The following is a 16,881-nucleotide window of genomic DNA, read 5'->3' on the forward strand; positions in this document are numbered from 1 at the left end:
CAGGCTGAAGGTACTGCGGGGTGAAGCATCAGAGAAAGATAACACACAAAGAATGAACCCTTAAGAACTTGGGTCTGTTGGTGAATATAGAATAACTACTCAATGGTGTTGAGAAGAAATCAATTAAATTTTTTTTAGTGAGTGAAATACATAGAATTTATTAGCCAAAATGATCCTCCTGCCTGAGACCACATTGCCATTCCCAAGTAAGCAATGCAGTCACCCAGCTCCAGACACCAGCGAAGGCAAGGTCTAAGTGAAAGGCTGTAGGGCTGGCTGCACCACCATCATGGGCTGAACTCTGGAGCCTGTGGGCATTCACTGTCAGGACTGCAGGACAAAGCAGAATACACAAGCCTGCATCTTCACTGGCCAACAAAGGGCAGCTCTACTGGAAAAAGACAAGAGAGTATTTTGTGTGTGTGCGCATGTGTGTGGAGAGTGTGTGTGTGCATGTGTGTAAGTGCACCCCAAACCTTGCCTGTACAGTCTGAGTTATACCCTAATCCCAACATGAAAAGTCTAGCAAAAGTCCTAAATGTAAGATCAAAATGTAAAGATTAAAAGCCAGGTGTGGTGGCACATGACTGTAAATCCCAGGACTTGGGAGGTTGAAGCAAGAGGATTGCTGAGAGTTTGTTGCTAGTCTGGACTACAGAAATGCCAGGTCCAGAAATGGGCTGTATAGTAAGGTCCTATCTAAAACATCTGTGTGTATGTGTGTACATGCACTCTTGTACACGAATATGTGAATGATACATTAGATGTTAAAACCTACTAAATGCTATTTGTAATTAAAATAAAGCACCTTTGCCTGAGTATAAAAACTGAAGAAGAGTTCTGAAAAAGAGGTATTATAAATTCATAAGAAAAACGTTAAGGAAATTTGAGAATTAGTTATATGGAAAAGATTGAAAAAAAAATCTCCTTGGCCCATTTGAAAAATCTGTTCCACAGGTATACTCATAAATAAGTTATTGAGTAAAGCAATATATTTTATAATTTTTAAACCATTATAATTTTGATTTTAAATATGCAAAATAATGGCATATATTTCTTGATCATGTAAATGTATTAATCTATAAAAATAGGGATTTTGAAAAAATTCTGGACACTGGTCTTAGTACCATGTCACCAAATGCTGGGGAGGGAGGAGACCTTCAAAAGGGCTTTTATTATCTAGCTTCGTGGCTATAGGTGTTCACAAAAAAAAAAACAACCCAACAAAAACAAAAAAAAAGTTACGTGTGAGACCAAAGTATTTTGTTCTGCTTTAAAATGAAAAATACCTAGAAATACTTCAAACTTGATTGATTTTTCGTGTTCGTTTTTCCTGTTCACCTACTTGGTTTTGATGAGTGACTAAGAGAAACCAGAGTCACTTGGGACCAGCCAGCTGGCCTTGGGCATTCACCTAGCCCAGCTGTGACACCGGACAGACTTCTCGGCCTGCTTTGTTCTTTCTTGTCTGTACATTGCTGTGAGAATTTTGATTTTACAGAGATCATAGTTTTCAGTAGCATAAACAAGGCCACATTTTAGTAAATGTCCAGTAGTAAATGTAGCCCAGGCTGGCCTCAACAAACTGTATAGCCAAGAGTGGCAGCCTTGAGTTCCTTCTTAGCCTCTTGCCTACCTCCCAGGTGCTCGGATCACAGGTGTGTGCCATCATACCTAGCTCATATTGTCTGTTAAAGCTTTACTGAAAGTCACTGGTTTTGGTCTCCCCTCCAGCCCAATGCTGTACTTTCTGGAACCTCCTTCAATTCAGGCTTGTTTCTGTAATCCTCCTCTGCCACCTTCATCTGCTGCTGGGAAGGGGCCAGTTGTGTTCACTTCTAGTTGGCTTGTGGAGGGCATTTTGTGCCTCCTTGAATCCAGAGAACCAGTGTGGAGAATTCGAAACCACATTTATCGCTGCTCATCCTATTGGGGCCACACTGGTGTCTAACTCTCATGGGAGCTGGCTGACAGAAGGCCCCGCTCTCTGTGTGGTCAGCCTCATCAGTGCCCTGTGCTTGTGGTGTGGGTTCTCAGGTAGGTCACTCTGGATAAAGACGTTATGGAAACACTGTCTCTGCTGTATTCTCCAGGTCGGATCCGCACGAGACGGCAGAGCTCGGGGAGCACCACCAATGTTGCCTCCACACCCTCCGACAGTCGGGGCCGCAGTCGCGCCAAAGTGGTTTCACAGTCTCAGCGTAAGCAGTGCATCTTAATGCCTTTGTCACCTTAGCTTCCTTCAGTAGCCCATCCCACAGCCGGACAGGCTTCAGTGTCTCTACTGACACCAGTGGCTCTGAGACACTCTAAGCAGTCTCACTGCTAGGTAGGCTTAAAAGATGGAACGTTCCAGAATGTTTTGATGTCCTTTCTAGGAGATTCCTGTTTCATGGGCTAGGGAAACGGCTCTGTCTATAAAGTACTTGAGGACCTGAGCTTGGATTAACAGTCCCTACATAAAAATAGGTGTACTGACACAAATCTGTAATCCTGGAGCCAGGGAGATAGGGACAGCTGGATCCCTTTGGCTTGCTGGTCAAGTGATAGAATCTAAGTAGTGAGCTGCAGGTCCCAGAGAAAGGCCCTGTCTGAAAAAAAGAAGGTAGTGGTTGAAGAAGTTATCAGACATCCTTTTCTGGCCTTCATACACACATGCACACACAGGAACATACAACACACATGTTGATAGCGTTAAACATTAAAATACACTTTTTGACTCCCTATCCTGAAGTGTTTCAAGTCAAAACGTACCTGTTATGTAATCTGTCTTTACAGTATGATTTCCTGTGGGGAATTGGAACTGAGGCATAGCTTACATTTCACTTCTTGTTTTTTAACTCTTGACTATGGCCTCTTCCAGGTTCCCCACCCCAGCTGAGTTAGTAATATGTCTCTCTAGCTTTGAAATCCAAATGTCACCTGGACGTAGGAGGATGGGAAAATTTCTTTTCTAGTGGGACTTAGAAGATTAGAGGTTTACATCTTAAAACTTAAAGATTAGAGGTTTACATCAGGACCATTCAAACTGGATCTTGAGACTCCTCAGTTCCAGATTGCATTCACAGGAACACAGGCCACTAAATAGCACATGATTGATCCTACACCCCAGGCTTACACATACAAATTCAGTATTTTAACAGAGATTTGACTTTGAGGTAAATACACTTATACCACAAGTGTGGACATACAACATTCATAGTCCTGGTTTGATATGAAGTAGACTTGTTAATTCTAGATTTAGGGTCCTTAAGGATTGAGATATTTTAGATATTTGAAGATTATGGAAACTCATAAGCATTGAAAGGTGAGGACAGCCATGGCAGTGTTCTTCCGGCCTCTGATGTCTTGTTAGACATGAAAGTGGGGCACAGGGGACCAAGGTGTGCTACTTTCCCTCTTCCTGAGAGCTGGGGTGTGTGCTGAGAGGCAGACAGCTCGGCTCATGATAGAGGATGTTTCACGAACAGATCTGGAATAAGTGTTAAAGCAGAGCTGTACCTAGAGCAAAGCATGCTCAGGGCAATAGCGATGTTGCTACTGTGCTTGTGAACGAGCCTTTGTGTTGTGTCGCCTGCTGACCTTCTGTATTGTGTTGTCTTTTAATCCACTCTTGCCTGTCCTTTGGTCTGCTCTGCTAACGAAGGATCCAGATCTGCTAACCCTGCTGGTGGTAAGCCATTTCTCTTGCCTTTCTGTTGTCCTTGGCACTCTGTCTCTGCTATGCTCTTTGCTCCATATTAATTTCTCTGATTTATGCTTAAGCTTTCTGTATTTTCAAATTCTAGAGTTTGAAATCCATTTCTTTTTGCCCTTGACATAGCTTAATAGTTTATTTTATGTTCAAGTTTTCGGATAGTTCTTCACAGGAATGTGCACTACAGACTTTTACAGTGATTTTCCTCCCAAACTGTGTGTAGTTTAATCATTATTGGGTATTAATTTTCCTGTGTAGCCAACAAAGTGAGTCATTTGAATGATGATAGTTTTAATGTGTGCTATTTATTTTTGAGACATATTATAAGATATATTTTTAAATCTTTATTCTGTAAGAAAGTAATTTGTGGGTAAGTGTTCTTGTTCTTCTAAAGGGATTTTGTTTGTTTTATTTTTTTTCTATAGGTCATTCTATTCTACATAATAATTATCTATATCTTGTTTTTAAATTTTTACTGCCATCTCTACTTAGGAGATAATCTGTTAAGTGGCTGTCACTTTGTGTATTTTTCTATTTAAAATGCTACTATTTTCTCTGAGAGAATTCTATTGTGCAGAAAATTTTTATAACCATATCTGGATATTTAGCTATTAATAAAGATATTTTGTAGCAGCAAGGCGTGGTGGCGCACGCCTTTAACCCCAGCACTGGGGAGGCAGAGGCAGGCAGATTTCTGAGTTCGTGGCCAGCCTGGTCTACAAAGTGAGTTCCAGGACAGCCAGGGCTACACAGAGAAACCCTGTCTTGAAAAACCACAAAAAAAAAAAAAAAAAAAAAAAAAGATTAGTATCTCTGATATTTATTTATGGTTTCTGATTTTATTGCATATTTCTCAGGGAATGTACCTCATGTGATTTCCCTTTTACAAGGTTTTTTGGGTTTTGGGTTTTTTGTTTGTTTCTATCTTTCTTTCTTGAGATTTGCTTTGAGGCTTAGTACAGATTTATTATTTGTAAAATTTGATGTTAAAATGAAAAAAAAAAAGATGTGTTTTTGGATATACACGTGTGTACAAGAGGAGTCTGTGAAGTCACATTGTAAAATGTTGAGAGAGTTGGGTATAGTTACACAGACTGAGTTGGGTGCAGCATCGCAGGACACAGGCAGAACTCTGGTTGTACATGAGTCTGTTGCTAACAGGGGGTGTCACACAGGTCATGGTTATGTATCCTGCATATGCTTGTTATCGAACACACTGTATATTCAAAGTTTTGATTGCTGGCTCTGTCAATTTTTCTGAGGCTATCAGGCTTTCTAGAAGGGTCTTTTAAAAATTGTGGCTTTTCCCGTTTTTCCTTATGTTCTTAGCTCTTCCCAGTCTATATTTCAGCTGGATTGTTGGGGGTAGATATTTGTACTGGCTGTCTCTGTGGTCACTTACTCTTCTACCACTCCTTGTGCTTTTCCTTGTTTTGCTTGACTTTTTTGCTGTTTGATTCTTATAACCAGTACATGGTTTATTTCGTTTATGTGTATCTGTTCAGGGTCTAGGCTGTAACTCAGTAGCATAACACTTAGCTAGCACGACGAGACTTAATCTCCAGTACTGGTAAATGAAGTAAAGTATAAAACTTATGACTTTTAATAGATGGGTGATATCCAGCCACATTCCTTATAGCTACTGATCTTTAAGCTTATGTGTACCACCTACTCTATGATTTTTTTAAACCATTTCTAGTTCTTTCATCCCCATGTCTTCCATTTGTTAGATCAAACCCATTTTCCCTCAGTTAATGTCCCTCAGTTTGTTATGTTTCTGTTTCTCCTGTGATTTACTTAATTTTTAGGGCATCAATTCTTAGGGCTTGGGTGTGTGCTTCTGGGAGAGCTTGCTTGGAACAGGTACCCCTATCATGTTGTTCTCTATTAGAAACTACACCTCTACTTCCAGAGGTGCCTCGTAGGTCTTCTGATCAGAGGTGTTAGTTCCTGATAGCAGTCCTATGTGCCCACGTGTGAAGAACAGCATTACCAACTCAAATGCTATTTTCATATAAAAAATTCTTAATGTTTCATGCAAATTCATGTGTGAAAACTTATTCCTTTAGTCACTGTGAAGTGTCACCTGATTCTCAGAGTCTCTCACCGTCATTTTGCTTCACTTTTAGCTGGCAGCCGGTCAAGTTCCCCTGGGAAGCTTTTGGGAAGTGGACTTGCTGGGGGTTCCTCCAGAGGCCCACCGGTAACACCATCCTCAGAAAAACGAAGCAAGATCCCCAGGAGTCAGGGATGTAGCCGAGAAACAAGTCCTAACCGGATTGGATTAGGTAAGGATCTTCAAGACTTGAAACTCCTCTCCCAGCATGGCTGTAATCTCGCTTATGATGCAATCACTGACACAGAAAGCAGAGCTCTGTTCTTGAGCTCAGGAAGTTATTTCAGCTGTGCTTAAAACTAGGCACTTTGTGCGCTATACAGATTACACTGAGATTTCATCAGAGTCAAAAACTGTGTGGAACTTAATGCTTCCAACAACTGCAGTGGGACTTTATCACTAACAAAGCACTAGCATTGGAAAACTAAGAATTCCTTTTCTTATTAGACCCCGTCACTCTTCATTTTCCTTCTATTGAATTCATTCTAGTCATTAACATATATTAACTTTCAAAAGTATTTCAGGGTCCCTCTTTTTATTTTGATCTCTTAAACTCAAATAATTTGACATAATTTTGTTAAAACTTGAAAACTAGAGATTGCTGGACACCAATCTAAATCCCCACTTTACTGTTGTGTTGGCTTTCTTTATAATAGCGGGTAGATACAAGTGATTCTCAGTACCTTACAGACAGACACTCCAGCACGTATGTTCCCTCTCAATGTAAAAGTCTTTCCGACTATAATACCACAAACCACTATTTATCCATGAATGTACTTGCATTATATATCTGTCAGCTTCGTTAAGTACACATTTATTACTTTAGAATAAGAGGACTGTATCTTTAGCTTTTCTTGTTGGCTTAGTTTTTTACTCATTGTGTTTTCTCAGCCTTTTTTTTACTTGACTGTTCACTGTGTACCAGGTCCTTTTTTAGACCCAAGAATTAGAAGATTATTTAATCTTAGCTTCTCAAGTCCAAAGCCTTCTAGTCTATTGGGAAAGGGTGGGGATGTGAAACTGTACGGTATACCGTGGCAGGTGCTCAGCACATCAGAAAGGAGGCTCGTTTCCCCATGTCTGCTTGATCCTCCTAGATCTCCTTATAACACAGCTGTCCCAGAATACGTCCTACTTTGAGGTCAAGGAAGAGATGCTCTGTCAAAGAGAAAAGTAGTGCCAGAAGCAGTTGGGCAAGGACTCGTTAGCCATGTGGATGATGGAGGTCGAGGGCAGCCGGACTGAGTGGGCTCCGACTGGGGCAGAAGGCAAGGAGTGAGAACATTTCATTTGAACTCAGTTTCCAGGAGGAAATGTCTGAATTGCCGAATCTGATACCACAACCCATCTGCTTTTGCCTCCAGTTTTGTTAGGAAGACATTTTAAGTCTAGGTGTGAATCCTCCACTGTCTTTCTCACTGTTGACTTCTGAAGTTTATGTGCGTTCTCTGATTGCAATGTATTCTATTATATCTAAACACGGTCTGTCCTGCTTAGGGACCCTTAAAGGTTTACCAAAGGTGCTACTTATATCAGTTCCTTTTCTTGTTGGTGTGATAAAACACCTCACTATGGCAGCTTAGGGGAAGACAGGCTTGTTTTGAATCTCGGTGTAGGGTACAGTCCCTCATGTCAGGGAGTCATGAGACGGGAGTGTGAGGCAGCTGCTCACACTATACATGCTGTCAAAAATGGAAGAGATGGACACTGGCATTCAGTTCACTCTTTTGTTTATTTAGTCCAAGACCTCATTCTATAGCATGGGTCTTTCTACTCGAGTTTACCCTGTCAGGAAACTCCCTTACAGACATACCTAAAGGCATGTCTCTTTGGTGACATGTCCTGTCCAGCTGATAATCTGTTAACCACCAGACAACCTTTCATGTTCTTCTTGAAATTAGGAAATGATGCAATTTCAGTAATCTAGTATTACTAACTACAGGGCCTGCTCTTCCGTGGTCCTTATCTGACAGTCTATTGTGTATAATAGTAGAAAAAGGAGCGTTTTCTAAGCTTTGAAAGCCAGTGTCTTGAAACATCAGTAAAGGAATTTGTTTCCTTTCAACAAGCTCTTACTTGAAGTTGATATTTTTTGTCTTTTTTATTTTTTGGAGACAGAGTCTTATGTAGTCCAGGCTAGCCTAGAACTCACGAGCTCTGCCTGCTCTCATCCCCTAGGTGCTGGGATAGACTACCATGTCTGTTCCCAGTATTATTCTGGGATAGACTACCATGTCTGTTTCCAGTATTATTCTGAAGGAACTGATTCCCTTGGTGTTATGAATGCAATGAGTAGTGTTAGCGTTTTAAGACCATACATAAAGTTCTGATTGAAGATGTTTTATTTCTGCTCATTATAAGAACACACATATATGGGGTTGGGGATTTAGCTTAGTGGTAGAGTACTTACCTAGCAAGCTCAAGGTCCTAGGTTTGGTCCTCAGCTCTGGGGAACATAAAAAAGAACACACATATATGAACAAAATGTACTTTTATACTTATCCATTTATAAGGCTGTAGGTGTTTAGCATGGCATTGAGTTTATACCAGAGTTTATATATATTTGTGTATCTAATCATTTGCTTTACTGTTTAGCATTATAAGTACAAATATTCAAAAGAGGGTAGCATGTTTTAAGAATGTTTCCTATAACCCCCAAACCACTTCACTCAGCAGTTTTTGTTGTTGTTGTTTGTTTTTTGTTTTTCCGAGACAGGGTTTCTCTGTGTAGTCCTGACTGCCCTGGAACTCACTCTGTAGACCAGGCTGGCCTTGAACTCAGAAATTTGCCCGCCTCTGCCTCCCAAGTGCTGGGATTAAAGGCGTGCGCCACCACTACCTGGCCACTAAGCAGTTTTAATGGCAGCTACACTAGACTTAGAATTTACATCAGAAGCTAATTCTAAGGCTAGGGATATGGTTCCATGGTAAAGCTGCTAGCCACACAAGCCTGATGGCACAAGATCACCAGAACCCACATAAAAAGCAAGATGTAGGAACCACATGCTTGTAATCACAGCACTCCTATTGCAAGGTGGGAGGCAGAGCAAGACTTGCCTGCTAGCCTACAGGCCAGCTGGCAGGACAGAAACAAGAGAGAGCATGTCCAGCAAGGTGGAAACTAAGGACCGACTCCTGACAATTGTCCTCTGACCTCTACACATGTTCTGTCTACCACCCTCACACACACACACACACACACACACCCCAAAACCAATTCTAGTGACAATCTACAAAGTATTCCTTTTTTGTCTTAAATACATTTAGCTAAATTTTCATTTCTTGTTATAGAAATGCCAGGGCTCTTATTTGACATCTAAGATGTTTTACATTTTGTTTTGTTTTGTTTTGTTTTGTTTTGTTTTGTTTTGTTGTTTGTTTGTTTGTTTGTTTTGAGATGTGGTCTCATTCTGTTGGCTTAGAACTCACTGTAGCTCATGGAGGCTTAGTTATAGTCTTTTTCCAGCCTTCAGGGAGCTGGGATTACAGGTGCCACACTGAGCTGCCATTTAAAACTTAGTAAGTAAAAAGCATGTAACTGGATAACCAAGAAACAAAGTTCTTTTTGCTCCTGCTCACATACATCCCCATGATGCTCTGCCTCCACCACCCCCACCCCACCCCCTTTTCCTTCCTTCCCTTTTTTCCCCTTATTCCTTCATAAGTAAACAATTCCTAATTCCCAAACAATTAGGGATGCACATGTATAAATTGTTCCACTTTGGTGTCTCTTAAAGACTTTACAGATATGAAAACACACAAGCAGCATCATTCGTGATTGTTAGCCATTGCTTCTGGTGTGCTTCTCCTGGGCATGGAATGAAAAGACTGGAAAAACCATTTAACGTTTTGCAACCTATATTGCATGTTATGTATTTTAAATGTCTTATGACTTTCTGGTTAAAAAATATTTTTGGAAAATTAAAGTTAATTAAATGATTACTTTTAACTGTGAAACTAGGTTACTGGGACATGAAAGTGTCTAGAGAGACACTTACTCCTTTAACAGTAGTTTTCATTATTCCTCTCTGATTTCTGCCTTTGCTGTGTGTTCTGATTGGGCCCTTTCTTAAAAGGGAGAAGTAAGGTTAGAGAGATGACTCAGCAGCTAAGAGTATAAATAAAGTCTTGCTGCGGACTGGAGCTCCGTTACAGGGACCCACAGCAGAGATCTCACAACCACCTCTAACTCCAGCCCAGTTGGATCTGATGCCCTCTTCTGGCTCATGCAGGCATTGCAGTCTCACATAGAATACACTCCTGCAGACGTGTACAAACACACATAAAAATGAAAGTTAGCCAGGCGTGGTGGCGCACGCACTCGGGAGACAGAGGCAGGTGGATTTCTGAGTTCGAGGACAGCCTGGTCTACAAAGTGAGTTCCAGGACAGCCAGGGCTACACAGAGAAACCCTGTCTCGAAAAACCAAAAAAAAAAAAAAAGTTAATTCTTTTTTAAGGGCAAAAGTAAGGATCACCCTTAAACACTATGATATAGGGTGGAGTCTTATCAGGAAGTACAAAACAAGTGGTTTTTTCAAAACTTTGCCAGCATTTCAGACAGGCTTTCTAGATTGACTGTGTTTAAGGGAGATGAAGTATATTTCATTGCCTGTTTCCCTTACACTTCCCCCATGCCGTAGTCTCACCTAGGATGTTTGCTGTGAGCACATACCCTCTAGATAGACAGATTATAGATGGGTAGGTGGCTGGGTGAATTAATGGAGATTATATGAATGAGTTTTGACCACTTAATCTATAAAACTAATTTTTCTGTGCTTACTTTAGCTCTTTCTGTAGATTAGCCTTGGAACTAATGTTGTAAGTGGGTGTTTTTTCTCTTGTGGCTTAAATTACCGAACATTTGAAATATCACTCTTACCACAAAATGCCCTTTAATGGGGTTTGGGGAATTTATGGAAAGATTTCTGACAAAACAGCAGACAGAATTTCTTTTTCTATGTGTCACATCATAAAGGAGCCCATGAATATGGTAGGTGAATGAATTCTCTGAAAGAAACACCAGTAGGGTATGACTTGTCAAGACGTTTGTGTGGGCATTGTTCCATATCACAGCTGTTTATTCTTGTTAGTGAGTGGTCTCTGTTGTCTTCATAAAGCAGACTTACTCCAGAGAGAGCATGTGTTTTCATTTCTGCAGCATTTCTATGATATGCTCTGGATAAAGTTAGGGTGTAGTTCACTGAGCTTGCGTTTATATGAAGACTGCCTGACTTGGACTACAGTGGAGAAGGTCAGGATTCCCATGTGTGCTGATTGGCAAGCAACTCCAAAGCGTGTGTGTGCACTGTCCCCGATATCCTTCTCATATAAAGGATGCGATTCTTCTTTATTCCTTAACTTCACATTGGGAAGATGAGAACCAGGGAGGCCCAGTGGCTAGCCCAGGGAGGCATCTGGCGGCTGTACAGGTCTCTCTAAAGATAGGCAGCCCTGCTGTGTGCATCTGAGGACGCTCCTGTATGTTAGTCGGCACAGCTCGGCCGGTGCCTGTTGTTCTTGCTCTCTATATAGGACCTGTGTAGAATATTACAGGAATTGCTGATTAAATAGTCACCAGTACTGTGAGTGGAAACCTCAAATTTTCTGTGTCATTTTGTTAGAATTAAGAAATTTCTAATGAGGCCCTTGAGGGCGCTCGTTCAGATTATATCCCTGCATCACATTTCCCTGCCTGTAGACTGCCAAGCATCTGAGCATCTCTTACAAGCTCTTGGGAGCTGGTTTCATTTCTCACACATTCTTCGTTATTGGAGAGTTCCGTGATTCTGGTTAATGAGATGTTCTTGTTATAGTTAGCTGTAAATCTTTGCTCTGACACAATAGACAATGTTCACTGTGATAGAGAAGATGTGCTTGGTTTTACACCAGAGAAACAAGCTCACTCGTTTCCACAGTCTCAAACCCTTTCTACCCAGTGTAGTAGCACTTAACCTCTGAGGATGAGTTGTCTCTAGAAGCTATGATGTTAGGTATCCCTCTGCCCACATCTGTAAGCAGTGTTTCTAAAGAGTGTTTTCCTTGTAACTTACTTCTCTCTATTCAGATTGAGAAGCACAGCTAACATGGTCTTTCTGAGCTTCACAGCCACAATATTAGACCTTAGACTACTGTACATATGGTTTTTGTCTTACAGTCTTAATGTTTCAGTGTTTGGGAATAGTAAACTGTTCAGAGGCATTGTAATTCCAAGGCCAGGAGAGGAATCTTCTTGGCCAAATATTGAGATTGTCAGTTTCCTAGCTGTAGAGACCAAAAAATAACGAGCACCCGATTTTACTCTGCATCTGTTGGTTTAGATAGTTGGTTTTGTATGTGTAATATCTCCATCTTGACTGTGGGCGGGCACCCGATTGTACTCTGCATCTGTTGGTTTAGATAGTTGGTTTTGTATGTGTAATATCTCCATCTTGACTGTGGGCGGGCACCCGATTTTACTCTGCATCTGTTGGTTTAGATAGCTGGTTTTGTATGTGTAATATCTCCATCTTGACTGTGGGCGGCTTTCCAGCTAGGTTTGCATGTTGACTTCTCTGTAGCAGGCTACCCTGGGAAAAAGTGAGCCATCTTCTTTTTGTTAGGAAGTTTGTAGACCTCAAGACCAGAGACTTTATTTCTACTATTCATCCAAACAATTGGTCTTTGGGGAGATCAGGTGCCATGAAAACAACCTTGGTGTCCTAAGCTCTTACTGAGATGTCTGCTAAAGCTTCAGACACTGGTTGTTTCTGGCATGCTTTGGATCTTATATTGGATGCCAGGCTGTCCTTTGGGAAGAGTTCATTTCTCACATTTAAATTCACTTCAGGGTTTAAAATCTACAGCCTTCTGAGGGACAGGCCCTCCTGTCAGTGAGACCTCTTCATGGGCAGGTGGTCCCATACTTCCTATCAGAGACAATGCCATAATTTCATTTAAGCAAATGTGACTGATGCTTATGAGATTTTCTGTCTTCATTAAATTTGTTCACCTTCTCTGAAACCCTTCATGCTGCACGCTAGCACGGAGCAGCCGTATCCCCCGACCCAGCATGAGTCAGGGGTGCAGCCGCGATACCAGCCGTGAGAGCAGCCGCGATACAAGCCCTGCTCGGGGCTTCACACCACTCGGTGAGTACCCATAGGCGCTGCGCAGGGGCTCCCAGTGCTTGTGCAGCCACTGCTGGGTGGAATGACCGCTTCCCTCTGCTGCCCTGTGATCCTGTCTTCTCTCCTCCCTCTTCCTTAGTCACCCTTGTCGTCCCCTGCATGCATAAACCTTAGCAACTACCAGTTTTCACACGTTAGAGGCAAAAACACCATTCACTCTGCCATGACCATTGCTGGTCACTTGTCCCTGGGCAAGCCCAGTGTGGTGGTTCCTAGCATAAGGCAAAACTTAGCTGAAGTGAATGGCTGCCTGCATGTGAGATGAACTCAGAATTTACACTTAGTCATCACATTTCTGGTTTTCCTTTGTTTTTACTAAAGATTAATTTATATAAGGATTTTTTGGTATTAAGGATGGAGCCAGGGCATCAAGCTTTAAAGGTGCTAGGCTCCGAGCCACACCAGCCGAGCCCAGTAGATATTATTCAAAGGGAAAACAGAAGTATAATTTTAGAACATTTTGGAAGTTAAATGAGTTTTGTTTAGCTTAAGAACCCAGTCTTGCTCTAAGATGGGCACACCACATCCCTTAGTAATTATTTCATCCCAAAGGTGTCCATCAACACCAATGAAAGGAACGTTTTTTAATCCTTCAGCAGTTATTTTTCAGTTGCTTGCCATGTGTGGTGTCATCAGGGTGTATATTGTACTCTTAATGAATGTAAGGGCAGACGTGATCTTGTAATTAGACTTAGATCTGAATGATCCTCATCCCCAGTGGCGCAGGGGCTTCAGCAGTCTGATTTTTTTCACTATCAGTTACTCAGCTGATCTTTTCATTCTGTATGTGTTGCTCCAAGAGAGGCAGTAGTAGATGAAAGCAGGAGGCCTGGCTCCTGCTCATGCCGTGGATCAAAGTCAACACGCGAGCTCTGAAAACAGATTCTAGATGCCCTTCTAGACAGTTCTCTTTCTTTGGGGCTCCTTCTTTTAAGTTGTCAGCTAGTCTTCTGCCCTCCAGGCAGTCGGCTTTCCCAGTGTGTACACGTATGCTGCAGTACCCTCGAGCTTTGGGTCAACAGTGATACTCACTTGTTCCCCTGAATGAACTGGTGCTTTTCCCTTTTAAATTCAGGCTGTACACCTTGTCCATCTTGGCTCACTATTTGACCTCTCAAACAAGCTGTTACATGAGCAGGCCGTTCAATCTGTGGATGATTTTGTCTGTTAGAAGCAAGTCAGCATTTTTCTTGGTGGCTGACTTTTCCACTGTCTGTGGGCCGAGCCTTGAGTTCTTACATGCTGTCTGTGGATTGGGCAAGGAGGGCTGAATTCTTTGTACCTGGATTAAACCCTGAGCAATTGTTTGCTCTTTGGGTAAACAGATCTTTCAAGTGTCTTGGTGACATCCCAAAATATTGCTTTGTGTAGTTACTGTTGCCCAAGGCAGAAGCTGTGACTCCAAATGCACTCTGGCTTTATCAGCTGCTGTCTTCTGCTGTGGTCAGGGCAGTAGGAAAGACTGTTTGAGCTAAATTCTTAAATCGTGCCTTTTAACCTCCTTGGGTTCAATCTGTTCCACAAGCTTGTGCCCAAGGAGTAACTGAAAGGCCCCATTTGAAGCATCAGCTGGCACAGGTGCCCTCAGTCCCTCCTCACACTGAGGAACTAGCACCCTTAATGTCAGCCTCCAGGACTGATCTTACAGTCATATATTTAAGCTGCGGAACCAAGCATGCTATTGACTCCCAACCTGTCTTGCTCAAAAGCAGTTCTGATGAATGTCTCTCACATTGCACAGCAGTATGTTAAATGCTTCTTAGTGAGGTTTCTTCCTGAGTTAGACGCAGAGCAGAGGGCACAAAATTGTCCTGAAGTGAAGATAGGACCTGGGGATTCAGAGAGGCTTCCCAGGAAGTGACTGTCCTGTGGGATCTTGCTATGTATCCCTGAACACTTTCTCTTCCTTTTTGGTTTCCATAATCACTTCCATCAGTTACCCTTTGAATAAATTTAGATGGCCAGACTTTATTAGGAAAGAAAGAAAGGTAATTGTATTTCAGTGAATTCAGAGCTCTCTCTGCCTCTGTGGAGAACTGGTTCCAGGGTTGCCTGCAGATGCTAACGTCCATTTTGTAAAATGTTGAAGTATTACACAGAGCCTATGCTCCCCATGCCTCCTACCCATTCATTTAAACCGTCACTGGATTATTTATAATATGAAACACAATGTAATTGGTAGGCAAATGCTGGTTGTGCAGTGCTCTTTAGAGACTAATGACAGAAAGCATATTCATACTTTACAGGTGTGGCTAGGTTACAGCTGTGGATAGGTTACAGGTGTGGATAGGGTACAGCTGTGGATAGGTTACAGGTGTGGCTAGGTTACAGCTGTGGCTAGGTTACAGCTGTGGATAGGTTACAGCTGTGGATAGGTTACAGCTGTGGATAGGTTACAGCTGTGGCTAGGGTACAGCTGTGGCTAGGTTACAGCTGTGGATAGGTTACAGCTGTGGATAGGTTACAGCTGTGGATAGGTTACAGCTGTGGCTAGGTTACAGCTGTGGATAGGTTACAGCTGTGGCTAGGTTACAGCTGTGGATAGGTTACAGCTGTGGCTAGGTTACAGCTGTGGATAGGTTACAGCTGTGGCTAGGTTACAGCTGTGGATAGGTTACAGCTGTGGATAGGTTGCCAGCTGTATCTATGGTTTTAAGTTTGTAGCACTACATTGAAGCATCTTGAGAGTCTGAGAGCTAAATGAAGCTACAGACCGTAGAGTTCTACTGACAGTCAGGCTTTGACACAAGTGGGTCCCCCATGGATTCCATTGCTGAGTGAATACTTGGGAATTCGACGGAGGAGTCATTACACAACAGACATACTGTAGAGTATTGTGTCCAAACCACAGAAATACCAACAGATCAAGTGTTGCTTAAAACCATGTTCAGTGTAAGCTGTCAAGATACAGTGCTCATGCGGTAGATAAGAACTTTGCAGTTCACTCTGGTCACAACAAAACGTTAACCAGCCTCCTCGTCCAGGAAAGTGGTAAGTCTTGTTTTAGATACACCAGCTCACTGTTTTGTATGTGAATATTCCAAAAAGAAGATCCCCTCCCCCTCCTTTTTAATTTCAAGCTGCTAACATTTGTATTGCTTAACAGGTAACGTTTGCTTTTTGATATCACATCTGCCATTGGATCTATATTTTATTAAGTGACATGGGAGCTTAGAAAAAAAATTACATTGGAGTTAGAGGCTTTGATGCTTTATGACTAAATGTGTGAGTTTTAATATGTGCAGAATAACAGAGGGGCGTAAAGGGTTTTGCCTTGCTGTGATTTGGTTAAACATGTGGACATTCTATAATACAGCACCAAGGGAACAGGTGCCTCCCGTTCTTCTCACTAGACAAGTAGCTGAATATTATACGGACCTGTGACATCAGCATTTCAGACCAATTTCTTATACTTTAATTATTTTTCAAAGTTACTCTCTTCACAAGGACAGAATTTAACATCTATTTCCTCAGGTTGATGAATTCATACATACATTACAAATAGTTGTTCATAAAATATTATCCTAAATACAGGTTTCCTCATGACCTTCTCTGCTGCCCCAATGCTAATCCTGTCACCAGCACTGCTGTGTGCTGGCACTGCTGTGTATTCCCCTTTAACATTCTCCCTGTCAGACAAGAGGTAGGTACTGGTGAGAGAAACAGGTTTGGTATATTACCAAGGGCCACAGCTAGCTGTGGGCAAACCAGGCCTGCCACCTGTGTTTCTGAAATGGTGCTCACACTCCTGAAGCTGTGTCTCCAAGGAAATCCTCTACACTGCCTGCCATGGACTCCCCACAGTTAAACAAGTACAGTAATAACTAGGGTATTTGTGCAGCAGACACTAAGCCTTCCCCCTGGGCAGAATGCAGTTGCTGAGCCCCTTGTTAGCCCATG

General features: G+C 42.0%; 1 protein-coding gene across 33 annotated transcripts in view; it reads left to right on the top strand.

Moving 5' to 3' along the window:
• Positions 1-16,881, top strand: part of Clasp1 (cytoplasmic linker associated protein 1) — a 207,252-nt gene that overhangs the window by 126,097 nt on the left and 64,274 nt on the right. For 11 of the 33 annotated variants that reach the window (XM_085840302.1, XM_085840310.1, XM_085840319.1 and 8 more), the window contains 4 exons: positions 2,094-2,201; positions 3,647-3,673; positions 5,827-5,985; positions 12,835-12,942. In XM_085840302.1, coding sequence (XP_085696428.1) covers positions 2,094-2,201; positions 3,647-3,673; positions 5,827-5,985; positions 12,835-12,942 — 402 coding nt within the window. The remainder of the gene's footprint in view (positions 1-2,093; positions 2,202-3,646; positions 3,674-5,826; positions 5,986-12,834; positions 12,943-16,881) is intronic. The other 22 variants (XM_085840351.1, XM_085840356.1, XM_085840368.1 and 19 more) reach the window with 3 other exon arrangements.

The sequence above is a fragment of the Mus caroli genome, unplaced genomic scaffold (genome assembly GCF_978045245.1).
Source record: "Mus caroli unplaced genomic scaffold, Mus_caroli_1 scaffold_1, whole genome shotgun sequence".
Lineage (NCBI taxonomy): Eukaryota > Metazoa > Chordata > Mammalia > Rodentia > Muridae > Mus > Mus caroli.